The 26370-nt window shown below is 53.9% G+C and overlaps 1 protein-coding gene across 6 annotated transcripts in view; it reads left to right on the top strand.

The window, feature by feature from the left end:
- The window catches only part of KLHL25 (kelch like family member 25), a 36653-nt gene extending 10283 nt beyond the window's left edge, over nt 1-26370 (top strand). Inside the window, exons 2-4 of one of the 6 annotated variants that reach the window (XM_065547444.2) lie at nt 14521-14601; nt 15880-17684; nt 24660-26370. In XM_065547444.2, the coding sequence (XP_065403516.1) occupies nt 15891-17660 (1770 nt within the window). In that variant the 5' untranslated portion in view covers nt 14521-14601; nt 15880-15890 and the 3' untranslated portion in view covers nt 17661-17684; nt 24660-26370. Of the gene's footprint in view, nt 1-5001; nt 5149-11746; nt 13979-14520; nt 14602-14909; nt 15096-15879; nt 19075-24659 lie in introns of those variants that run through there. The other 5 variants (XM_005560418.5, XM_005560416.5, XM_073996649.1 and 2 more) reach the window with 5 other exon arrangements.

Genomic DNA, 26370 nt, shown 5'->3' with positions numbered 1-26370 from the left:
GGCTGGTCTCGAACTCCTGACCTCAGGTGATCCGCCTGCCTCGGCCTCCCAAAGAGTAGGGATTACAGGCATGAGCCACCGTCCCAGCCAACTCTGCTTTTAAGGAGCTTATTGACTAGATCAGGCTCACCCAGATAATCTCCCTTCTTTAAGATCGACGCCTGGCCTAAAATGTTTAAATATGGCCGGGCACAGTGGCTCACGCCTGTAATCCCAGCACTTTGGGAGGCCAAGGCGGGTGGATCGCCTGAGGTCAGGAATTTGAGACCAGCCTGGCCAACACGGCAAAACCTCATCTCTACCAAACAAACAAACAAACAAACAAAAATACAAAAATTAGCCAGTCGTGGTAATCTCAGCTACTTGGGAGGCTGAAGCAGGAGAATAGCTTGAACCCAGGAGGCAGAGGATGGCAGTGAGCTGAGGTCGCATCGCTGCACTCCAGCTTGGGTGATAGAGCAAGACTATGTCTCAAAATAAATAAATAATAAATAAAATGTTTAAATATGGTATATGTTGATTATCCTGCAAATAATACGGCAGGTACCAGGCAGGCACCAGGGAACTCTCACGTGGGTCTAACAGATCTCTGGATCATTTTGATTCTTTCTCCCGTGGGTATTGTGGCTAATCCCCGTTTCATTTAGCAGTATTTATTAAGCATCTAATCGATTCTAGGTAGCAAAGATGACACAGAACACTGTCCTTGAGCTGCCAGTACAGAGAAGGGCACAATACACAGTGACCTGAGGAGTGGACAGTGCAGTCCAGCAGTAGAAGAAAGGCTGCCGTGCTGCAGCAGAGACACAGAGGGCAGAAGAACGCTCATTCTAGGAGAGACGACAAAATGATGTTCTTTACTGCATGCCATATGCCCTGTGCGCTGCGTGGGGTGCCACATTGTAGGTGCTCAGATTTCAGTGTATTTACTGCATTCATTTTCTGAGCATGTACTATGGACAAGGCCATCTACATGACCGACAAATATAAAATCCAGAGTGGGGTGCAGCTGTGAAGGGAGAGATTATGGAGGGGAGGGTATAGGGCTGAGCAGGGAGAATGAGGGGAAGGGAGGGGGAGAGCTAAAGCTGAGAGAGGGAGGAAGAGGGGCTGGGGGTGGGACAAAGCTGGAAAGGGAACCGATTGAACATAGCTTGGATGTGAAAGCATCATTGAAGGCTTTTGAGCAGGAGCTCTCACAATTTGGCACTGGGTTGTTAGGTGTGGGAAGAGAGGGTTCAGGGGCCTGGCCATAACCTGGCCTGCAGTGGTGGTGGCAAGACTGGGAAGGAAAACCCCAATGCAAGGTCCCAGGAAGGAGGATGCAGTGGAACTTGGTGGCTACACAATATGCTAAAAATGTGTACATGAATGACTGGCTATTTATGGGCACCCATGTTTTTGCTATAAATACACATACATATGTAATTTCAAGAGACCAAGAATTATCAACTGCAAAGCCCAAGTGTAGCAGTCTACTCATGGCCCCTGTACTTTGCTACTGGAGGGCCTGCCCTCTGCAAACCCCTGAGGTCTGTTTTTTTTGGAGAAGGATGAGGTGGTCCTGTGGGGGAGAGAAGGCTTTTGATAATGAAGGGAGGAGCAGGCAGGGCCAGCTCATTAGAGGGAGACAGCCAGCAGTGGGTGAGAGGGTACTGGGTCCAGCTGCCTCTAGTGACAGCAGGCTCTAGTGCCTGCATTGTAGAACAAACAGGATGGAGACCCCCTGCATAGGCCCCCATGCTTCCTACAGAAGTTTCTTTTTGTGAGTTCTTGAAAAAAACTGTGGTTAGTGTGGAGGATAAGAAAAATCTTCTGGCCAGGCATGGTGGCTCACACCTGTAATCCCAGCACTTTGGGAGGCCAGGCGGGTGGATTATTGGAGGTTAGGAGTTCAAGACCAGCCTGGCCAACATGGTGAAACTCTGTCTCTACTAAAAATACAAAAAATTAGCCGGCATGGTGGCGTGCACCTGTAATCCCAGCTACTCAGGAGGCTGAGGCAGGAGAATTCCTTGAACCCGGGAGGTGGAGGTTGCAGTGAGCCAAAACCACGCCATTGCACTCCAGCCTGGGCAAAAAGAATGGAACTCCATCTCAAAAAAAAAAAAAAAAAAAAAGAAAAGAAAAATCTGCTACCCCAGTGTTCTCAAAGTGTGGTCTGGGTGTCCCTGAGATTCTCTTGGTGGAGAGTCCACAAGGTCAAAACTATTTTCATGGTAATACTAAAACATTATTTGTCTTTTTCACTCATTCTCTCCAGAGTGCATAACTCAGTGAACCGATGTTTTCCAAATGGCTGGTGCCTGATGTTACAAAATCACGCATGGGTAAACAATCCATTCAAAGTGCAGGACAGGCTGTCAGATGGGAATGCCACTGAGTACAAAAGTTCATTGATACGGGCTCAGATTTCACATTGCAGCTAACCTTTAAGGCACTATACTTGTCAAGTTTTAGTGTAGTATCAAAGGAGAGTATCCACAATGATCTGAAAATACAATCTCCCTTTTCCAACTATGTGTGTAAGGTTGGATTTTCTTTATATTGTATAGTCAAAACAATGCATTTCAACAGATTGAATGCAGAAGCAGATATGAGAATCCAGCCACTATCTGGTCAAAAAGCAATTTAGAAAAATGACATGTAACAGTTGCACATATTTTGGGGACACCTGTGATATTTTGATACACAGCATACAGTGTGTAATGATCAAATCAGGTAACTGGGATACCCATCACCTGAAACATTTATCTTTTCTTGGGAAATTGATTTATGAAAAACACCTGTTACTGCTGAGCACAGTGGCTCACGCCTGTAATCCCAGCACTTTGGGAGACCGAAGCAGGTGGATCATTTGAGGTCAGGAATTTGAAACCAGCTTGGCCAATATGGTGAAACCCCGTCTCTACTAAAAATACAGAAAACTTAGCTGGATGTGGTGGCACATGCCTGTAATCCCAGCTACTTGGGAGGCTGAGGCAGGAGAATTGCTTGAACCTGGGAGGCGGAGGTTGTGGTGAGCTGAGATCATGCCATTGCACTCCAGCCTAGGCGGCAGAAAAACATTTGTTATTTATGTTAACATGTGAAGGTTTTGTTATTTTAAATTAACATAGTTTTTTGCTCAGTTTTAATTTCAACTCTGGTAAATACCAATAGGCAAAACCACATAAGCAGAAGCCCCTTAGGGTCCTGAGTTATTTTTCAGTTGTAAAGATCCTGGGACCAAGCAGTTGTTGAGAAAAGCTGTACCATCTAAAGCCCCTGAAAACCGGGAGCTGAGTGTCGGACCCTGTGCCTGGCTCTGCAAACCACCTTCCCTTTTCAGTCCCTCACCAGTCCTTTGGGGTTGGTGTAATTCTTTTAGTATCTGTTTCACAAATGAGGAAACTGAGGCACTGAGCATGAATCCCAGGCACAGGTCTCACAGTGCAGAGGTGGGAGCGCCGGCACGTGGGGATGTCCCAGGCAGAGAGGAAGGCAGATGTCGGGGCGTGGGACAGGGGGAGCCTGCTCTGTATGCTCTAGTCCTCCGCCTAGTATGCAGTGCTGAGCCTGGCAGGGAGGTGTATCTCCATGTGCTGTCCTCTTTCCTGATGCCTGGGAAGACAGGCATAGATTTGCTGTGGCAGCGGGAGGCTTGGGAAATCAAGAGTTTGTAATAGCATGCCTCTCTTCAGGCACACGCAGTGTTGGTGTGCTTCATCTTCATAAATATCCTACATTTTGCTGTTTTGGAGTGAAACAGCTTTGAGTACTGGCTCCAGCCAAACTAAGGATGTGTGCACGTTGCTTATCTTCTCAGAGCCTCAGTTTGCGTATCTGTACAACCAGGACAGGGAGACCTTGTGAAGATGTTGAAAGGATTGAATGAAAGAATATAGATAGGGCTCCTGACACAAAGCTCACATACAGCAAGGTGCTTGAAGATAATACCACTTTGGACACAGAGTTCAATAGGTCAAAAGGGTGTGCAGTGAAAACAGTCTCCCCTGCTCTCCTCTCCGCCATAGCTAGCAGTAACCAATTTCTTACATAGCCTGCCGGAGAGAGTTTGTGCATGTGCCAGTAGGTGTGTCTATATTATATATGTGTGTGTGTATGAATAGTCTGGTTTTTCACACATATCAAAGGTAACATCTGAGCCGGGCGTGGTGGTTCACACCTGTAATCCCAGCACTTTGGAGGACTGAGGTGGGCAAATCACCTGAGGTTGGGAGTTGAAGACCAGCCTGACCAACATGGAGAAACTCTGTCTCTACTAAAAGTACAAAATTAGCTGGGCGTAGTGGCACATGCTTGTAATCCCAGCTACTTGGGAGGCTGAGGCAGGAGAATTGCTTGAACCGGGGAGGCAGAGATTGCGGTGAGCCGAGATTGCACCATTGCGCTCCAGCCTGGGCAACAAGAGTGAAACTCCATCTCAAAAAAGAAAAAAGTAACATCTGATACACAGCTCTTTGATTTTAGTGGAGAAAGCCAGTTGTTTTGTTTTTGTTTTTAAGACGAAGTCTTGCTCTTGTCGCCCAGGCTGGAGTGCAATACTTCGATTTTGGCACTGCAACCTCCACCTCCTGGGTTCAAGCGATTCTCCTGCCTCAGCCTCCTGAGTAGCTGGGATTACAGGTGACTGCCACCACCATGTTGGCCAGGCTGGCAGGTAATCCACCCACCTCAGCCTCCCAAAGTACTGGGATTACAAGCATGAGCCACTGCCCGGCCCCTCTGGTGTTTTTAGACAGCTGTGTGGTACTCCACTCTGTGCAGGTGCCCAAGTTTATCTCACCAGGCCTCTTATTTGTGAACATTGTGGTTGTTTGCAGCCCTTCCTTTTGTAACCATGCTGCGGCATGTAACCATTTTGTAACCACGTGCAGGCATGATGGAAAGGAAATTTTTAGGAGTGGAAATGCTGGGGCAGAGGGCACATGCATTTGTCATTTTGTAAGATGTTGCCCAATTGTTGTCTGAGGAGATTGTGCCAGCTATGCTCCCCCTGCTCTCATCTCTCTCGGCGGGTAAAGGAAGAGTTGTATCTTGGGCTTTGGGAATTGAGAGGCATTCTCATTCTGATTCAGTATCAGCATTGACAGCCTGGAGAAGAACAGAGCTTCTGGAGAACAGGGAGAAAGAAATTCACTACCAGTAAGTGGCCAGTGCTTGGCTTTTGTTCATTTTTTGTTCTGTTCTGCATGTTTGTGTTCTTCCAAGACTGTCGCTCCTGGTGGTTCATTGAAAGTGATATCTAGGCCACAGTGCTTTTAATGGCTCCATCTGTGGGACCAGACAGGAGCAGAGACAGCCTCCCTCCAGGTCCTCAGGCTGCATCTGTTTACAAAGGCCAGTCGTGCTGTAGCGGCGGAATCCTCCTCAGGGGGCCATGTTGGCTTTGGAGGGAGCCAGTCTTGCTGCCCTTCTTTGTTTCTCTCTCTGGCTTGCTCTGGATAAGTGGAAGTAAACAAGTTACTTCACCAGGTGGGTGAACCTGAGTGCCGAGTTCTTTGTCCCCTCTGTGGTGAGAGCAGTGGAGTCCATCGTATGGACATTACTCCCGTCTGGAGCAGCAGCTGGGCTTGCAGATGACTCCAAGCTCTGGGGTCCAGAGAAAGCCTGAGCAGCGCCTCCAGGCTGAGGGGGTTGGGATGCGGCAGGTAGAAGCCAGGCGGCACCTTCCATCTGCCTTGGCAGATTTAGAGGGGCCACCACCCCTCCTGAGCTGAAAGAAGCCTCTTCGTTGCAGGGGGGTTTAAGTGTGGCTTGCGGGTGGCCTGCCTGATAAATAGAACTTTTAGGACAGTGTGACATAAAAAAATTTTTCTCGAAAGGATTTATCTCAAGAGAATACAGTGAACCAACAGAAGCAAAAGGCATTATTTTTTCCTTGGATAAAAATTCAGAAAATTATGGGTGAATGGATTAGTAAGCCATAGTGATGTTTCCATGGACATTACAGTTTACAGTTGACAACCACAAAGACACTAGACTGAGGTTCGTGAGGGCTCCAGAAGGCTGGGTCCCCAGTGTCTGCACTTGGCAGACCCCTAATCAGTCTTTGTTCAGTAGTGAGGGAAGGGTAGGAAAATGGCAACTGTGAAAAGTTGAGGTAAAACCAGTGTAAAATAGTATTCCGTAACTGCAGTAATTTCAAAGTGTTTATTTTGGATTAAAAGCTCAACATAATAAGCCAAAGTGAAAATAGTCATTGTGTTTGCAGTGTTTCTCAATCTTGCTGGCACCCCCCACCCCTAAGCCTTTTTAGACATGTTTTTCCTAATTACACCCACCCTCCTCATTGCATTTTAATACCGCGTATATATCTATGCCTTATACATACGATGAAGAAGAGTTTTTCATTCCCCAAGAACTAAGCTGTGTGTCCCCATCCACTGCCTCCTCCCTGCTCACCCTGGTCAGGCGGTGTGGTTCTAGGGCATTAGTGTCTTTTCTGTCTTGCTCCTCACTGTTATGTCAGTAAAAGACAACACAGTGGAGCTCCTGGGTGAGGCTCTTGGCCTCTCTCCCTTGGTCTGCAGAGCTCCCACTCAAGAAGACAGGATGCTGGGCAGAAAGGCGGGTGCTGCCCATCCATGGCTGCTTCTATCTGTACCTGCCCCGGGCTGGATGTGTGGCCTGGACAGTTCCTCCCATGTGAGGGCTCGGCTGGCTTCTCCTCTTAGCAAGATGGCTTCTCTTTTAAAACAAACAAACAAACAAAAAAATTGTTGGTGAGGAGCTGGCCAAATCCATACGTTGCCTTCGAGTAGCTGGGCAAGTCCTGGATAGGTCCTTTCTCTAGGGTGAACTTTCTCAATCCTGATTCCCCATGTGATCACAGAGGCTGCTGCCTACTAGGACCAGTGACCCACAGGAGAGAAGTTGATATCATGGGGCCTGGGAGCTTAATCCTCTTCAGGATCCCACTGTCCTGGTTGCACAGAAGCTGGTGGAGAAGGACTGCTTAAGGGGTAGACGGAGAGGACAGTGTCCTGGTGCTGGGACCTGCTGGTGGACACAGGGCTGAGGCCCCACAGACCTCTCTTCTGTCCCCTTTGGTGCTCAGCAAAGAGAGGGATGGCCTGGATTTGAACACCACCCCTTCCCCAGTCTTGGGCCAGTGAGCTCACATAGTGTAGTTGTGGGAACAGACTCAACAAGACAGAGCCCTGGGCTCTGCCCCCACTCCTTGCGTAGCTTTGGGCAAATTGCCTAACATCCCCCTGCCCAGTTTCCTAAGCTGTGAAATGCAGACCATGATTATACCTAAGGCTGAGTAGGGATGAGGTGAGTTCACACACGAAGCGCTGAGATGGTGCCCAGCATATCATACTAAGCAACTGTGATTAGCACTGTTGTTGCCATTATCATTAACCTGCGAGCTTCTATTTTCTTATCGGTAGATTTTTTACAGAAATAGTGTGGCATATGGCAGGATTGGATTTTCTGGCTCTCTGGTGGGTGAGTGAAGGCGTGTAGCTGGTTTTGGCCAGTGAGATGTGAATAGAAGTGCTGTGTGTTTTTCCAGGCCAAGCATTTAATTGTCAGTGCTATGCTTTCCAGAGCTCTCTCTCCGCCCTGTGGCATAGTGACTGGTGACATGGTGGCAGCTCTGTCATCTGGGTTCCTAGGAGTGGGATTGATGAGCACACTCATCACCGCCTGAACCATGATGCATGTATTAATAGTACGAGCAAGAAATAAAATCTTTCTCCTGTACAGCTGCTGAGATTTGGGGGTTGTTCCTTGCTGCGATAGAACCTTGTCTGTCCTGATTAAGACAGAAAGTCATAACCATGTTGAGCTTGGTTGTGAGGATTAAATTTTGTATGTAAAATGCCTAGCACAGTATCAGGTACATGATAGTCGTGCATTTGATTTGGCTCCCTTCCTGGACAGAATCCCCTATTCATTTTTAGCAGCAAGTGTTGCTTCATCTTTCAGCAGTTTCACAGGCCTTGACCCCTTACCTCCTGTTCTGTGCCTTCTTTGTGAAGAAGAGCTTCACCGAGCTGTTTAGGACCCAGCATGGTGCACTGCCCGACCCATTCCTCTGGAGTGGAGAAGGCATCCATCTCAACTTGTAATCACAGCTCCCACTCCCTGGTGACCAGAGGCTGCAGTCACCCTGGGACTCGGAGGTCGATCCTGGAAGTTAAAGTGGCTGCCCTTCAAGTGTGCTTAATGTTTGGGTGCGTAAAGAAAAAAGGCTGGAGCATGTGGAGAAGGCACTGAAACATTGGCCGGCCCTCTGGGTCTGTCGGGACCTCCCTTCACTTTCCAGGCTTTGGCTGCAGGCTGACGGGTAGCCATGTAGAGAGTAGTCCTCTGATTCATTGTCCACAAGGGAGACTGTGTCTGTGTCTGGGTGGGGAAGGAGACACAAGTTTGAGAGCATTGGTTGTTGGCAGTGTTGATCTTGACCTCAGAACAGCAGGTGAAGCCAGGTGGTCTCACTGCGTGCACTGTCAGAGGCTGCAGCAGGGCTGTGGTTCTGTGCTATTGGGGTGGGCATTGGCTGGGAGCTGTTTGATGCAGGGACCTCATGGGATTGCCTGAAGGGGAAGCCCATTTATTACCAAGCATTGTCTGAAGCAAACATCCTCAGGCCTTCCCTGATCCTTGCTCCATTCTAGAACTGCCCCATGGGCAGCCCATTCCTGTGCGGGAGGCATGGGGGCCAAAGTGAGGCAAGGAAGCGGGGGTGAGGCTGCGGGCTAGGAGATCTGAATACTGCCTAGCAAACTGTCCACCTGAGACCAGAAGGTGCCATTTCACAATTCTTGTGACTTCACTGCAGGTTTCAGATCTTTTTTTTTTTTGAGACAGAGTCTCGCTTTGTCGCCCAGGCTGGAGTGCAATGGTGCCATCTCGGCTCACTGCAACCTCCGCCTTCTGGGTTCAGGCCATTCTCCTGCCTCAGCCTCCTGAGTACCTGGGACTATAGGCGCCGCCACTACGCCTGGCTAATTTTTTGTATTTTAAGTAGAGACGGGGTTTCACCGTGTTAGCCAGGATGGTCTCCATCTCCTGACCTCATGATCCTCCCGCCTCAGCCTCCCAAAGTGCTGGAATTACAGGCATGAGTCACCATGCCCGGTCTCAGATCTTTTCACAATAAAAAGATGAAATAAAATCAAACTAAATAAATATGCACACTGAAAAATATAAATAATTTGGATCAGTTACATTTTAAATAACAAGATACATACAATATTGAATAAATATGCATAAAGGGGTTTTTTTGCTATTTATTTATTTATTTATTTATTTATTGAGACAGAGTCTCTCTTTCACCCAGGCTGGAGTACAGTGGCATGATCTTGGCTCACTGCAGCGTCCGCCTCCCGGGTTCAAGCAATTCTGCCTCAGCCTCCCAAGTAACTGGGACTACAGACGCATGCCACCTCGTCCACCTAATTTTTATACTTTTAGTAGAAACAGGGTTTCACCATGTTGGCCAGGCTGGTCTGGAACTCCTGACCTCAGGTAATAGGCCCGCCTCAGCCTCCCAAAGTGCTGGGATTACAGGCGTGAGCCACCATGCCCAGCCACTTTTTTTTTTTTTTTTTTTTAAACGGGCCATTGAAAGGCAGCAACCTGGCTGGGTGCCCTCATGCATGGTTGCTGCCCCCACAGCCTCCGAAACCCAGGCAGGGGACATCAGGCCGGGTGGCTGGGGCATCCTACCTAGCTGGCGCTGCCAACCCTCAGGAGGGGACAGGAGAGCGAGGAGTTCATCTTTCCATCTCCTTTCCTCCCACTGCTTACTGAACGAGTCCGCCTTCCTGAGGAATTAAGAGCTCAGAGTCTGTAGTCAGGCCCAAGTTCCGAGAATGTGGCCTTGAGTCTGTTTCCTTATCAATAAAATGGGAATGATGGAAGTCGTGGCAATGGGACATGTTGAGGTCCTTGCAGCTCTGTGTTTTCATGAAGTCATTGTTGGTGGAATCCTGACTCCGATGCACCCAGTGCATACTTGGTGCCAGGAAGGGCCGTGTCTTGGGTTGCTGTCAGCGTCGGCTCCTGCAGGGTGGCCATGAACCACTGTGCAGGTTGTTCACTACATAAGGGTACCCAGCCTCATGCAGGCTGAATTTTAGCTGCATTTTCCTCTCTAAGTCTTGTGCTTGGGCCCAGAGCCACATCTGTCAAAAAGCCCAAAAACCAGGTTTGGCTTTTCTGAGTTTACAAAGGTGCTTTCCTGCTAACCCAGAGACTGGTACACTGCAGGTACACAGGCAAACCGAAAATAATTACACTGGCCGGGCGTGGTGGCTCATGCCTGTAATCCCAGCACGTTGGGAGGCTAAGGCAGGTGGATCACCTGAGGTCAGGAGTTTGAGACCAGCCTGGCCAACATGGCGAAACCCCGTCTCTAGTAAAAATACAAAAATTAGCTGGGCATGTTGGTGGGCGCCTGTAATCCCAGCTACTCGGGAGGCTGAGGCAGGATAATTACTTGAACCCGGGAGGCGGAGGTTGCAGTGAGCCAAGATCCCGCCATTGCACTCCAGCCTGGGCGACAGAGCTAGACTCCATCTCAAAAAAAAAAAAAAAAAAAAAGGAATCGCACTGTGGGAGTGGGGAGGGGTTTTCAGTTTGTACAGGGGGCCATACGGATTGGCCGTGGCCCTGAGCTCCGGAGATGATTTGAGCTGTTCATGGCTGGGGACTATGCAGGCTGAGCCCTGTGCCTCTCTTGTTTCCCCATCGTCTAGTGAAGAATGATGGAGCTGACAGCCTCATTTTGAGCCTTGCTAACTCTTGGTTAGTGGAGGCAGGTGGGAGGGGGTTAGTGCTGCAGCCAGACTAAGTCTGGCCTTCCTGAGAGTGGCACGGAAAAAGCAGTTTGATGGCATCCTGGTTCCTATGTCTCTCAGGATAGGCCTTTCGCTTTCAGTCACTGGAATCTTCTGTGAATGTGGCAAGTTTTCTTCAGAAAGTCTCACCCCTTGGCTACTTTGTTTCCTCGTGCATTTAACTTTCCAAAGATGTTCCGGAGAAGGGAGCTGGGCACATTGTTACCGGGTACATTTTAGCCGAGTCTGTAGGTAAGGATTGCCTGGGGAGCAGCGCTGTCCAAGGGGGATCCACACCTCGTAGCAGGGTGAAGGATTGCTGGTTTGTGGCATTGCAGCATTGTGCAGTTACACTATATGCTTTACATCCATCAAAGCTCAGGACCGTGCTTAGGTCATCAGAACAATTCTGTGATCTGTGCAGAGTGCAGTGTGAACTGTCTGATTGATTATGGCCCCAAAGACGTGGGCCGTGGGCACAGGGAGGCTTCCTGGGGCCTGCTTTTGGGCCCTCTCACATGCTCCCCACCCCCTGCCACGGGGAGCCTCTGGCTTAGGCTGCTTTTGCATCGCCAAGCCCTGCTGTGAGGCTGGGTACGCCACTGATACTGAACACATACATCTTGAGCAACTGAAAATAATCACACACAACCATCCCTCCTGGGTGCTGGATGGAAGGGGTGGAGGGACACACACAGCTGAGACCCCCTACTGAGACAGGCAGCCCCTGATCACCAATTCAGGGCACTGATGACCCTGTGAGTCCTTATGTGACAGGCCTCAGCAAAAGGGGGCAGACTGGGGGACCACAGGACTCCACTCGGCCCTCTGCGCAGGCTTCCGTCTTGGGTAGGTGGCAACACAGCCGTCACTCCTTCCCACTCCCAACCCTGGTCCAGTCCGGTCCACAGTCATGGGGAAAGGGCCTGCTTCATTCCCCAAAGTTCCAGGGAACGTCTTCGTAGAGAATCCCACTGGTCTGTCCCGGGTGTAGGCCCCATCGCAGTGTTTGGGAGGTGACACTAGCCGACAGGCCTGGTTCGCATGCACACCCCACCTGATCCCTGGGGCCCAGTGCCCATCCTGGGATCCCACCCGCCGGGCTGCCTGGAGGCAGGTGGTTCCCAGAGAGCAGTCAGGGTGTGAGTGCGAGGAGGAGGCGGCGGCATTGTGCTGGCACGAGTGAAATGCCACGTGTCTACCACATGTCAGGTGTCGCAGCCACCTGGGCAGCATTCGCCACCGTCTCGGCCTTCCTCTCCTGAGTCTTGCAAGTGGCTGGGCTGGCAGTCATGGTGGAGGTGATGTGAATGAGTTTCGTGTGCTGTGCCTCAGGGCTTCATCATGGACATAGGAAGAGATGGACAGGTCCATGCCATCAAATCAAGTGACTTCTGTGCTGGGATCAGTCCTGGGTGTTGAGGTCACATCAGTGAACACCACACATGGTCCCTGCCTTTCTGGGCCTCCTGTGCAGTTGGGGAGACAGTACACAAATAACATGCCCAGAACCTGTGTGGGCCTCAGCATCCTTGCCTGTAAAGTGAGGCTCCAGTGCCTCACTTGGGATCAGGCTGAGTCGGTGAGTGAGTGGCTGCCATCAGTGGAAGATTGGCTCAGGGGCAAGCCCTGCCCAGAAGGAGATGGGACAAACCGGGGAAACAACTGGCAGGTGCTTCTGTCCTTGGCACAGAGGTGTCCCAGGCTGGCGGCTCTCTAAGGGGGTGGGAACCTGCCTGGGTATGTACATGAGTTGCCAGTGTCTGCGTCAGTAGGCAGGCATTCTTGGCACTGACTTTGGCAGGATATCTGTCAGCTCTGGGACCCTGGGCTGCCGCTCAGTGTTGGCTTGGAGAGGTCGCTGCTCTGTCTCCTTCTCTGGACCTTTGTGGCTGCTCTGTTTCAATTTGCCCTGCTTTTTGGCCCTCTCGGTCTTTGGAGTCTTACTTTGTCCTGCCCATAACCCCCTCCAAAGGGAGTCTCTGCCTGGGTGCCCTCGCAGGCAGCCCAGTTAACACAGTGGCCCAGAGTGGAGTTAGTTCTAGGTGTGTTGGTTCCAGGGCCGTAGTTACTAAGGTGAGAAGCTGGGATTCGAGCTGGGGCTGTCTGTAAGAAGAATCCCAGAGGGGCTTGGCCCCACGCTTGGAGTGTCCAAGCCCAGGCATTCACGGTGCCATTCAGCCCAAGCTCAGAACCAGCCTCCCTCCCGGCAGGGCCAGGTGCAGGTGTGATGAGGTGCCTAGGGACCTAGAGCAGGGAGGCCCTGGGAAGCACAGGTGTGTTGATAATGGAACTGAGGCCGAACCTCAGCATCAGGGTCCTTAAACGTGACCTCAGTGGAGAGGGCTTGGGCTTAGGAGTCCCAGGGCTTGAACTAGAGTTCTTCCTGGTCCTTGGCTCTCGATGTTTCCCCCAGCACAGTCTGCAGACCAGAGGCAACAAATGCCTCTTAAAATGTCTTGACACTGTGGGGTGGGGCAGGAGGGGACAGAGCCACATTTGGGAAATTGTTTGATCACCAAGGGGGTGATCTGGAGTTTGGAAACTGGAGTGAGGGTTTAGCAATCACAGCAGGATTTGGGGAAATATCGAAGAGTCTGGAATTCAGATTGGGCAATTCCGATCAGTCACGAACTAAGCTGTTGGCAAAGCTTCCCTTAGACCAGGTCAGTGCAGCCTCTCAGGCTCTGTGCCACTGCATCTGAGGGCCCAGCTTTGAGGATGCGTTCAGGAAATAGTTGCCAACAAGTGAGTTGTGGAGGTCTGCATAGGATAGAGATCCCACTTTACAAGAAAATAATAGTGAGGTGCAGGATGGAGGTGGAGTCAGGATACAGCCTGGACCTGCATCCAGTGCTCTCGCCTCAACCCCCAGAAGGGCTAACCTCATAGCATCGGAGCCCTGTGGCCTGTGGGCTGCAGGTTTGGACAGCAGTGCCTTAGGCAGGTCCTCAGTCTGCAGTCTGCCTGGAGCTTGGGGGCCCAAGCAGCAAGGCCAGTACGGCTGCTGTGCCCTCTCTGCCTAAGCCCAAAAGCAGGGACCTTGCCTAGCTCTAATCTTGTCAGTTTGTGGCTTCTCTGCCTCTTTGCCAGAGGAGGAGTGAGCAAGAGAGAGCCATGTAGTCGGACACTCATTTGCAATTTCATTGAAGCATGAAGTCGTTTCCTACCTTTACCAGGTAAGTAGAAAATTGACTTGGAGTGGGAGGCGGCAGGGAAGTTACATACTTTTGAAAATGAAAAATGAAAAACTTTGTTGTTTAGGGTTTTTTGTTTTTCTTGGCCCCATTACCAGCAGGAAGACGGCAGCATAGGCTTTTTTAGGGGGTCAAAATGCTGGAATGCAGTTTGCGTTTTGGCCATGTTTTCTTTTTTTTTTTTTTTTTTTTTTTTTTGAGACGGAGTCTCGCTCTGTCACCCAGGCTGGAGTGCAGTGGCCGGATCTCAGCTCACTGCAAGCTCCGCCTCCCGGGTTCACGCCATTCTCCTGCCTCAGCCTCCTGAGTAGCTGGGACTACAGGCGCCTGCCACCTCGCCCGGCTAAGTTTTTGTATTTTTAGTAGAGACGGGGTTTCACTGTGTTACCCAGGATGGTCTCGATCTCCTGACCTCGTGATCCGCCCGTCTCGGCCTCCCAAAGTGCTGGGATTACAGGCTTGAGCCACCGCGCCCGGCCTGGCCATGTTTTCTTTTCTTTTCTTTTCTTTTTCTTTTTTTCCAGGCTTAATTCACTTTATTTTTCTTGTGTAAAAACCCTGTTGTCGCCACAGCTGGAGCCTGGGTCCGCAGCACGGAGACTCTGGTGAGGGTCTTGACAAGGTGGTCAGAGAATTCCTGATCGGGAGACTTGTTGAATACAGTCTCCTTCCACAGGTCAGGGGGCAGGTAGCTGTGGTCTTAGAGATGGCATCAAAGGTGTTGGCCATAATTTCTCTAGGCATGAGTTTTGTCTGACCCTTGAGTTCTCAGTACTGAACTGGGGCCTTGGGTCATGCTGTTCACTGGACGTTAATGACAGTGCTTTGGAATTCCCCTAGATTGAGCAGGCAGCGAACCTGTTTGTTGGCACAGACCATCGCTCCATCACTCTGAGCACCCGGTCCCCAGGCCTGGGGGAGAAGGGCAGACAAGGGAGGCAGGGGAGGCGTCGCATTGACTCAGGGTCCTGGAGTCAATCGGGGACCCGGGAAGCTCTGGCTGCATGTTTCTCTGCTTTGGCTGAGGCAAATCTGGATCACTTCAGTTAGTGTTCAGCATGTCCTGCTGTCATCTTGGGCCTCTGCCTTGGTCTTGAGGGTGAGTCACTTGTGGCCCCACCTCCAGGCCATCACTTGCCCCAGCTAAGTGAAGAGCCCTGTGGGGACACCTGGATTCAGAGAACATGTCTCCACTGAGCACTTGGGCCTTGATGGCAGCTCTTGTTCCAAGGCTAGGGGGATGTCTAGCCAGTACCAGCCCAGGGCAGAGCCTGCTGGGAGCAGGGAAGCAGGTACATGAGGCTCTACTTGGGTGTCCACAGCAAACCCTGTAGGGATCAGTCACCTTGAACAGAGATCAGGCTCCAGAGCCGGACAGCCCGTATGAGAATCCTGGCTGTGGCGGTTTGGGTAGTTTCTTTGCCTCTCTGAGCTGTGGCTTCCCTAGCTTTAAAATGGGACTCACAGGAGAAGCTTCTGCAGAGGACTGTCATGAGAGTGGAATGTGGTCAAAGGCACCAGTTACTTAGCACTGCCCGGACACCTGCCTGAGTCAGGAACACCGTTTGCGTGTTCTCTTAACCATGGGAGGCAGCCTCAACTCTAGCTCACCTAGGGGGTGGCTCATCTGCAGGCCAAAGATGTTTGTCCCAGAGCTGGCCCATACCCTGAGAACAAAACCAGTTTCTGCAGGGCAGGGTCAGACCCAGCCACTCTTGCCTATGTTGTCCTTGGCAACGTGGTTGCGGGAGAGGGACTTGGTTTAGCAGAGGTGAGCAGGGAGTGGGTGGGAGGGGGCAAGGGGGCTCATGCTGAAGAGAGAGTCCTGAGAGGGCAGATGGACAGGAGGGGCTCCGCTGACCTGTGGGCTTGTTCCCCCACAGGCTGGTGCACCATGTCGGTCAGCGTCCATGAGACCCGCAAGTCGCGGAGCAGCACGGGGTCCATGAACGTCACCCTCTTCCACAAGGCCTCCCACCCGGACTGCGTGCTGGCCCACCTCAACACGCTTCGCAAGCACTGCATGTTCACTGACGTCACGCTCTGGGCGGGCGATCGTGCCTTCCCCTGTCACCGTGCCGTGCTGGCCGCCTCTAGCCGCTACTTTGAGGCCATGTTCAGCCACGGCCTGCGGGAGAGCCGGGACGACACTGTCAACTTCCAGGACAACCTGCACCCGGAGGTGCTGGAGCTGCTGCTGGACTTTGCCTACTCCTCACGCATCGCCATTAACGAGGAGAACGCTGAGTCGCTGCTGGAGGCGGGCGACATGCTGCAGTTCCACGACGTGCGGGACGCCGCCGCCGAGTTCCTGGAGAAGAACCTTTTCCCCTCCAACTGCCTGGGCATGATGCTGCTCTCGGACGCCCACCAGTGCCGCCGGCTGTACGAGTTCTCCTGGCGCATGTGCCTGGTGCACTTTGAGACGGTGCGGCAGAGCGAGGACTTCAACAGCCTGTCCAAGGACACGCTGCTGGACCTCATCTCGAGTGACGAGCTGGAGACCGAGGACGAGCGGGTGGTCTTCGAGGCCATCCTCCAGTGGGTGAAGCACGACCTGGAGCCGCGGAAGGCCCACCTGCCCGAGCTCCTCCGCAGCGTGCGCCTGGCCTTGCTGCCGTCTGACTGCCTGCAGGAGGCCGTCTCCAGCGAGGCACTTCTCATGGCGGACGAGCGCACCAAGCTTATCATAGACGAGGCCCTGCGCTGCAAGACCAGGATCCTGCAGAATGACGGCGTGGTCACCAGCCCCTGTGCCCGGCCACGCAAAGCAGGCCACACGCTGCTCATCCTGGGGGGCCAGACCTTCATGTGTGACAAGATCTACCAGGTGGACCACAAGGCCAAGGAGATCATCCCCAAGGCCGACCTGCCCAGCCCCCGGAAGGAGTTCAGCGCCTCAGCGATCGGCTGCAAGGTCTATGTGACAGGGGGCAGGGGCTCCGAGAACGGGGTCTCCAAGGACGTCTGGGTGTATGACACCGTACATGAGGAATGGTCCAAGGCGGCGCCCATGCTGATTGCCCGCTTTGGCCATGGCTCAGCGGAGCTGGAGAACTGCCTCTATGTGGTGGGGGGACACACTTCTCTGGCAGGGGTCTTCCCAGCCTCCCCTTCTGTCTCCCTGAAACAAGTGGAGAAATACGACCCTGGGGCCAACAAGTGGATGATGGTGGCCCCCTTGAGGGATGGCGTCAGCAATGCCGCAGTAGTGAGTGCCAAGCTGAAGCTCTTTGTGTTTGGAGGAACCAGCATCCACCGGGACATGGTGTCCAAGGTCCAGTGCTATGACCCGGCGGAGAACAGGTGGACGATCAAGGCTGAGTGCCCCCAGCCGTGGCGGTACACAGCCGCTGCCGTCCTGGGCAGCCAGATCTTCATCATGGGAGGTGACACGGAATTCACGGCCGCCTCGGCCTACCGCTTTGACTGTGAGACCAACCAGTGGACACGGATTGGGGACATGACCGCCAAGCGCATGTCCTGCCATGCCCTGGCGTCCGGCAACAAGCTCTATGTGGTTGGGGGCTACTTTGGGACCCAGAGGTGTAAGACTCTGGACTGCTATGACCCCACTTCAGATACATGGAACTGCATCACCACAGTGCCCTACTCACTTATCCCCACGGCCTTTGTCAGCACCTGGAAGCACCTGCCCGCGTGAGGAGCACCTGCCGAGCCCAGCCAGGTGAGCCCCTGGCAGCCCACGGCTACTCTGGATCTGGAAAGGTCATGGGGGAATGCAGTCCCACCTCTTCTCAGTCTGGGTGAAGGTCACCGTGTCTTCCAGGGAGGTCTGGGTGGGCAGCAGGTGGCTGGTGTGCTCTGGAGTCAACTCCTGGCTCTGCCTTCTATTTGCAGTTAACCTGGAGCAAATTATTCAACCAGTCTGCAGAATAGGGACAGTAACCGTAGTTAGACCAACATGGTAGTTCCCAAACATGGCTACACTTCAGAATCACCCAGGGACATTTTGACGTGCCGTGTGGAGCATAGGTCAACCTGCAGAGTCGGAGGGTGCAGTCTCCACACAAGCCTGCTCTTACTTTTGACACCAGGTGCAACAAAGAGGGCCTCCCAAACCACGCTTGGTCAATTTTGCCAGAAGGACTTAGAGAAGTCGCCGAAGGCTGCTACGCTCACAGTTCCAGTTTATTACAGGGAAAGATACAGATTAAGATGAGCCAAGGGAAGAGACATGTACTAAGGCAGAGTTCAGGAGAATGGCCCCCTCCCCATGGAATCAGGACAGTGTTACTCTCCTGGCACTGATGAGTAATGATATGTATGAAGATTGCCAACCAGGCCTGGGCACGGTGGCTCATGCCTATAATCCCAGCACTTGAGGAAGGCTGAGGTGGGCAGATGACTTGAGCCTAGTGCAAGACCAGCCTGGGCAATGTTCAGAGTCAGTCCTGGCTGGGCGCGGTGGCTCATGCCTGTAATCCCAGCACTTTGGGAGGCCGAGGCAAGTGGATCACAAGGTCAGGAGATCGAGACCATCCTGACTAACACAGTGAAACCCCGCCTCTACTAAAAATACAAAAAATGAGCCAGGCATGGTGGTGCACACCTTTAATCCCAGCTACTCGGGAGGCTGAGGTAGGAGGATCACTTGAACTTGGGAGGTGGAGCTGCAGTGAGCCAAGATCATGCCACTGCACTCCAGCCTGGGCAGCAGAGTGAGACTCCGCCTCAAAAAAAAAAAAAAGATTGCCAACCGGGCATGATATCCATGTCTAAATGGTGGAGTCCCCCCAAGAACTGTAAACACCAAAGCCTGCAGAACAGACAGCCTTGGTTTGAGTGCTGTTTCTTTTGGGGGCAGCTGTATGCTCACCAGCGTGCAAGGGATGGGGAGAAGTCCTTCCTCAAAACCAGCAGGCGTCTAGCTTAAGCGAGGTCATCCTCGGGGGCCTTGGAGCAGGGCTTCCTGCAGAGCAAGTGTCCGTGGGTTGCTGCCACACTGTCACTGTGTGGAATCGCTATGAAAACAGATGACACACAAGGCACTCTGGGAGGTGATGGTGGGACAGAGACACTGGGAGCAACTCGAGCCAGGCCCTGCAGACCCTGCGGTGAGGGGAAGGAACGGGCGGGAGGAACGTCTCATCTGGTGCTGGTTTAATCTCTTGAGAAGCTGAGCTGGGGGCAGGGTCTTCCCGCAGCAAATAGGGGCAGGATCAGCGTGAGGTCCTGCCATGAGAGAGGGTATCCCGGCCAGCCTGGTAGGGTACTGGGGTAGATGCCAGAGAAGGGTTTTGTGCCCAACATGCTCTCTGTGGTTAGGGCCTGGGAAAGGCCAGGGTGTGTGCCACTAACCCTTGGCCATTCTCCCGGCTCATGCTTTCCTGGGCCCCTCACCCCTGGGATAGGGGCAGGAGATCCCTGGGTGCGCTCTACCTCCAGCACAAGAAGAGACTGTGGAAGATGAGCTTTCCTGCCGGAGGGAGCCGAGCCGCTTCCCACGATCCTGCGGCACTGGGTGGTGGCACTGATCCCTGTGTGTGGGCTCAGCTTGAGGTCATAGGAACCCTGTCAGGAGCTGGCCCAAGCTGAAACATTAATTTCCTCAGTGAGCCAGCGGCTGCTGATACAAATGCTGAAAGCTGTACCCAGCGAAGGCGGCCACTCTTAGCTGGGATTGCTTCTCAATGGAAGCTGCTGGCTCAGCCGCTAACTCAGACCCAGCCAAGCCTTCGAGTCCATAAGGGGACACGGTGGCAGGCAAGGAGAGCCCAAGAACAAGCATCAAGCTGGTGAACACAGGGTGTTTGGGCTCACAGAGGCCAGCCTGAATAGGAACACCGCTTTTCTTTTTTTTCTTTTTTTTTTTTGAGACAGTCTCGCTCTGTCACCCAGGCGGGAGTGCAATGGTGCGATCTCGGCTCACTGCAACCTCCGCCTCTCAGGTTCAAGCAATTCTTGTTCCTCAGCCTCTTGAGTAGCTGGGATTACAGGCGCGTGCCACCACATCTGGCTTGCTTTTCTCTTTTACAGCTTTTCTGTTTTCTTTTTTTTGAGACGGAATCTTGCTCTTCTCCCCCAGGCTGGAGTGCAATGGCACGATCTTGGCTCCCTGCAACCTCCGCCTCCTGGGTTCAAACGATTCTCTTGCTTCAGCCTCCTGAGTAGCTGGGATTACAGGCACCTGCCACCACGCCCAGCTAATTTTTGTATTTTTAGTAGAGACGGGGTTTCACCATGTTGGCCAGGCTGGTCTCAAACTCCTGACCTCAGGTGATCCACCCGCCTCGGCCTCCCAAAGTGCTGGGATTACAGGTGTGAGCCACTGCACCCGGCATTCTGTTTTTTTGTTGTTTTTTTTTTGTTTGTTTTTTTAAATCTGCTCTCTTTGGAGAAAAATCAGACCTGCCAAATTTCTTGATTCCCTGAGGAGATTCCAAGAGGATACTGGCATTTCCTAATTCCCTGTTGCTGTCCTCTAGGTCATTTAGGAACCTGGGGAATGTTGCCTGTGGGAAATGGAGGTGCCTCCCACCCCAGGCCAGCCGGGATGGGCAGGATGAAGGGACCCATGCTGCTGGCCTCAGGCAGCTAAGACCATCTCTCGTCTGGAGGCTCAGACTACCCCCTGCCTACCCTCCAGGTTGGAGGCTCCCTCTCCCCGGGCCCTGCCCTGTCGGCTGGACCTGGTGAACTCTCCCAGGGATTACTCTGATCCCAGGGGCCCCGGAAGGGGAGCATGCCTGGTGTCTTGGTTGTGACCTTCCAGCTGCTTCACCCTGGACTGGCTCAGCTTCTCCATCTGGACAACGAGTGGAAATCGTATTACTCATAGCACTTGAATAGAGATCAAATGATTGCCAGTTTCAGAAGCAGCTTTAAAAGGGGTAGCGATGGAGGACAGGGAGATGCTGATGATGATGGTTTTGGGGTGCTGTGGGCTGCAAGGGCCTCTAGATGTCCCTGCTTAGCCCCTCCCTCTGAAAGGCCTGTCCACCCATGACTGCTGTTCCTCGGCGGGCACTTGCCCTGTGCCCACTGGAGTCATCCTCAGTCTGTAATGGACTTGCTGTCATCAGCTCCATTTAGGGATGAGGAAGCAGACACACAGGACTGAGCCAGTCCCAGACCTGATGGGGGAGCTACTTCCAGACCCTGTCATCCCAGAGCCATGTCCCCAAGGCATTCTGGGCTGTGTGCTTCCTCGGCTGCCGCGCTGAGTCCAGGTTGCTCTTAAGTTTCTGCCATTGCCCTGCGTTCCAGCTGCTGCTTTCTCATGGGCTTGACAGCGACCCAGAGACACTCCGGCAGCCCGTCCTTGCCTGAGGCCGCCCCAGTCCCGTGGCTTCTGTCCCCTCACTATGACCCTGGGTTGTTCCCATGCTCTGCAAAGCTCCTCCTGTCCAGCTTCTGCCTGGACAGCTCAGAGTCCGAGTTCTCTTCAAAGGCAGAGAGTGAGCTGGGCTCTCCATAGAAGGGCCTGCAGCACAGAAGCCGACGCCCGGGCATGCCTGGCCTTTCCTAGGTCCCCAGGAAGTGGAACCACAGTGGCTGCAGGCCACTCTTGCTGCTCAGGCAGCCATTGCAGAGCTGTCAGGGCTGAGCCGGAGGAGAGCCCCCAACTCAGGCTGCTGCAGACGGGGCCTGTGATGTGGCTCTGAGTGGGAGGGGCCGAGCCCTGGAACCAGACAAGGCTCACGGGGAGCTGAGTGGAGCGCCCTCGACAAGGACGGGGCCAGGGAGGGTGGAAACAAAGCACGCCTGCCGCCTCCCCCACGCGGTGGGCCCTCCTGGTGACCGTGGCGCTGCTCACTGGGCCTCACTGCCTGCAGCCCCAACCAGCGCATCGGCCACCTAGAGTGTCCTCTGGCAGTGCCTGGGCCCGAGATGGCTTCTGTGGCCACCCCACTCCCCACGTTCCCCTCCCTGACTCTGCTCTCCCAGGCAGCAGTGGGGATCAGGGTGCTGGTGAGAAGTCCAGCTCTCGCTCGTCCCCACAAGCATGGCTGAGTCTCCTGCCTCCATGCTGGGCCCAACTGCCCCTGTCCTTGGAGGCCCCTTTCCATCCATCCTGCAAGACTCTGAGATAAGCTTCAGAAGCCACCAGGAGGTCCCCTGCACACTGTGGCCTCTGCACCCCAGATGATGGCCCCTGTTTGTCCACAAGCATTTGTTTTCCCTGTCCTGGCCGCTTGTTGGAACTCGTCGTAGGTGTGAGCATCTGCATCGAGTCCCCTGTCATTCCCACAGCTGTTTGTCGTAGGTCCTGCTGTTATAGGGCACCCGCTGGGACTCTGAGAGGGGAGACAGTTGGCATCATATGAACAGCGAGTCAGGGCTGGAGCAGGACTTGAGCCCTGAATGTGCCGGGAAGCTGGCCACGGGCATCTTCACATCTGCGCCCCTGGCACAGAGCACAGGCTTGGCCAGCAGCTGCCCAGAAGCGGCGGGGAATTGCTGAGCTGGAACCTGAGTGACCTCCAGGGCAGCCCTTGCTCCAGTGTTGCGGTTGGATCCACAGCCTCGGGGACAGTAGCCAGCGGCCACAGGAGGCCCCGTTACCCACTAAGGGTGGTCTTGCTGTGAACATTCTCTCCTTTTCCTTCTCTCCCACTGGGTACCCCCTACTCCAGGCCCTTTAAGGCGCAGCCCCCCGACCCTTCTCTCCCACCTGCCTCCAGCATGGGGGGCTGCCGAATGCAAGGCAGGCGTCCAGCTGCCGACAGCATGTCTTCTCTTCACAGGTGTTTTTGGGGCCTGGCCACTGGGGTGCAGGGCAGGGCTCATTAATCCACTGTGGGCTCTGTCACTGCTGCAGGAGGGACAGTGCGGCACATTCCCTCCTGTCTTAGAAGAAGTTGCTACAGATGGGAAATCCCAGAGCACAGGCCTGAAGGTTTCTGCCAGCCTCGAGGGTTGGGCCTGGCTAAGCAAGTGCCCAGGATGGAGTCCGTCCGTCCAGGCGTCAGCAGTCATTCGTTCCTGTGCCAGCCTGGGGGATAGCACCATCCCACCCTCGATGGGGCAGGCTGCGTCCAGCGGGGCAGGCCCTACACCAACAACCCACAGGGTACACGTCGGCCCTGCACACAGGAAGTGCAGGGCGGCCGCTGACCCCTGTCCCCTCTGCAGGCTGGAGGGTTAGCCCGTTTCACAGATGAGGAGGCCGGGCCCAGGGAGCACCTGCCAAAAATTAAAGGGCCCAGCCTGAGAGGGAACACAGGAGCCTGGCCCCGAGGCTCCCCAACCCCTGTGCTTCTGGCTGTCATCTGTATTCCTCTCAGCAACACAGGGTGCCCTGGGGGACACCCCCAGGTAGGTGGGGTGGCTGTTCCAGGTAACAGGCCTTGCCCTGTAGGGACCACATGTCAGCATGTGGCGTGCTGGGACAGGGCCAAGACCGGGCAGCCAGGCCCCAAAGGTTCGGGTTTGCTGTGTTAGAGCACCTCAGGATGGTTAGGGCCCCTGTGACCCCAGCTTCACACTTGTGAGGAGCTTGAAGGGATTTAGGGGCCTTCTCAGTCACCCAACCCAGCCTCTGTATCTGGAAACAACTTGACCACCTGGGGAGGGCAGCATTCCTGCAGAGTAGCCTTCAGAGAGCAGAGGGCCCAGCACTGTGAGGGATGGAGAGGTGTACCCCGCTTAAAGGGGACAGTCCCATGGAGCCTCAGTGCTGGCTTCAGTGTTTTAATTGAAATGTTACTAAGGTTACTTAGATACACACAAGCATGCAACTAGTAAAGCCCCTTATGTTCTTGTTCTTACACAACTGTAAGACGAACACGTACAGGTTAAATACAGCCAAAGCCAAAAACCCCGGACAGCGTCACCATTAATCACTGCTTTGCTGAGGCCCCTTGCCTCGTGGAGTGGATGAACACGCAGGGTTGCTAGAGCGCTCTGCCTGCCCGCGCCCCCCTGTGTAAGAAGACACCTTTTCCCGTTTCAGGGCCTCGGATGGTATGTGAGAGGGAACTTCTGTGAGGGGAATTGGCTCACTTGGTGATGGAGGCTGAGAAGCCCCATGATAGGCTGCAAGCTGTAGAACCAGGAGAGCCGGGGGCAGTCCTCAGCCCAGCTACGAAGAAGCAAGAGCCTGGGGTGGGGATGGGGTGGTGGGCAGCAAGTCTCAGAGGCCAGAGGACCTGGAGCTCTGATGCCCGATGGCAGAGAAAGAGCAACCTAGCTCCAGAAGAAAGAAACCTGAATTCCCGTTTCCTTAGCTTTTTTTTCTACCAGGGCCCCAGCCCATCCTGTGGTGCTCACCTGCACTAAGGGCAGATCTTCCCCACCCGGGCCATGGCTCTGACGCTGGTTGCCTCTGGAAGCACCCACACAGACTCTCCGGGGCAGCCCAGCCATTCGAATCAAGTGCCAGGCCGCCTGGGTTTCCCTTCTAGGAGAAGAGGGCCAGGCTCCATGCCTGCTGCAGCACTGAGAATACGTAATGCATCCCCGGGGTCTGGGTATCCCCGAATCCAATCAAGTTGACACCTGAGTCATCCGAGTGTGGCGGATGAAAGCAGGCCTGGGGTGCCTGAATCACCGGACTGCGCTGCTGGTGAATGGTGGATCCAGCGTTCTCATGCCCAAGCCTCGTGGGCAGCTGCCTCATTGTCATTTTGTTTCAGATCAGGTCAGAACAAAACAATGTGGCCACTGATTGATTTTCTCTTCTCTCCTCCTTCCACAGCCCGCGGCCCTCAGTGTCACAGCGTGGCCTTGGCTTATGTGCCACAGCAGGAGCTAAGCGGGTCCTGGACCAGCTCTCCGAGAGGTGGAAGGGGCCCCGCCAGCTCTGGGGAGCAGCAGCCTTGGGCGGTTCGGAGCTTTAGGCACAAGAAGAGAAGCATCTCTTGCATCTGCCTCTTCAGCTTTGCAGTGGTTTATAGGAAGACATACCTCCCAGAGGGGCATGGACTGCCACCAGGACTGACCCCGGCGTCGGGAGGACACTTGCAGAGCCTTGAGATCACCTGTTTGGCAGGTCCTGGACTGGGGCCGGGCAGGCAGGGACAGGGAGGAGCCCCGGGTGGCTTTCGGGGCTGCAGCACTGCCACACATCCTTTTCCTCCCAGCCCACCCTGCTGGGGCACTACTGCTGTCTATAGATGGTGTCCCAGGCCTGGGAAACCAGGTTCCCAGGGGTTGAGACCAGAAGGTTGATGAGCAGAGAACCCAGGACAGATTTTATAAGGTGCAGAAACTACAGGGGGGCCTCAGTGACATGCACGAGGCAATAAGGCTAATTGCCTTATTTGCTAATAAGAGCAAAGGACACCCAGACCTCCAAGATTTGTGGGCCCCTGCCACAAAGCTGTAAGTCCCAGCCCACCCACTGAGGGCCTTGCTCAGTGCTGTGGCCTGGTGGGGACACAGATGCTCTGGCCACTCAGTGGAGCTGGGCCTGCAGCAGACTCAGGACTCCAAGTGCCCTGGGGGTCACCCCTCACATCCCCTCCTCAGAGCCCACCCTGAGAGGCAGCAGTGACGCCCATGGTACACACGTGCCAACAGCACTGGGGGCTTCTCCCCGGGAGACCACGCTGCCCTCCAAGACAAGGGGCAGCTGTGAGCTGGAGATAGCAGAGGGACCCCAGGGAGTCCCCTGCAGACCCCACCAGGGCCGCATCTGTCTCAGTTTGGGGGACAGTGATGGGGCCCTCACCATCCTCTTGAATCTTGGCCCCCATTTGCACCCTGAGCTCCAAGATAAGAATGGCCGTGAGAGAACTGCTGAACATTTGTTCATTGCTGTCACCTCCTGAATCACTGGGGTCCCTCAGCAGAGCCTCCCTGACACCTGGGCTGTGGAGAGGTTGGTGCCTGTCAGTGGCCATCCTAATGCCTCTCACTCACTCCTAACCCCCTGTTTGAGGGGGAGGGGTGTTGGTGCCTTGACGGGGCTGGGTAGGGTGTCCAAACTTGTGGCTTCCCAGGCACCTGCAGTGTGAACACTGCTTGACTGGCTCAGGGTTAGGGCTGCAGAGGGGGCTGTGCCACAAACCAGTTACTTAAGCAGCCCTGAGTGTCCCCATGCCTTGGTGCGGGTCCTGGAGGCCTCTTGGGGGTGGGACCTTTGGGCAGGGTTTGCCCACTGATGCGCCCCCCACCATGGGGCCCTGGCTACATGGGGCTCCTTGGACCCTATAGACCCCGCAGACCCCACCTGTGTCAGGCCGGTTGCCCGAAGACACTTGGCTGTGGTCCCCGGGGATGGCTTTGCTGGCACACTCAGGAGCCCGGCCGCGGGGGCTGCAGGGAGTGCACCTGGACCCGCGGCGTTGCTTCATTGAGATAAAGAACACTTATCACATAGCACAAAGGACGGGCCATGGTGCTTTCCCCAAAAGTTGTGTTGAGTTTTTATCAGTTTCCTAACTTAATAAAAAGAGTTGAGAAAA

The sequence above is a fragment of the Macaca fascicularis genome, chromosome 7 (genome assembly GCF_037993035.2).
Source record: "Macaca fascicularis isolate 582-1 chromosome 7, T2T-MFA8v1.1".
In the NCBI taxonomy this organism is placed as follows: Eukaryota; Metazoa; Chordata; class Mammalia; order Primates; family Cercopithecidae; genus Macaca; species Macaca fascicularis.
Note: the sequence above shows the minus strand (reverse complement) of the source record. Positions and strands in the feature narration are given on the sequence as shown.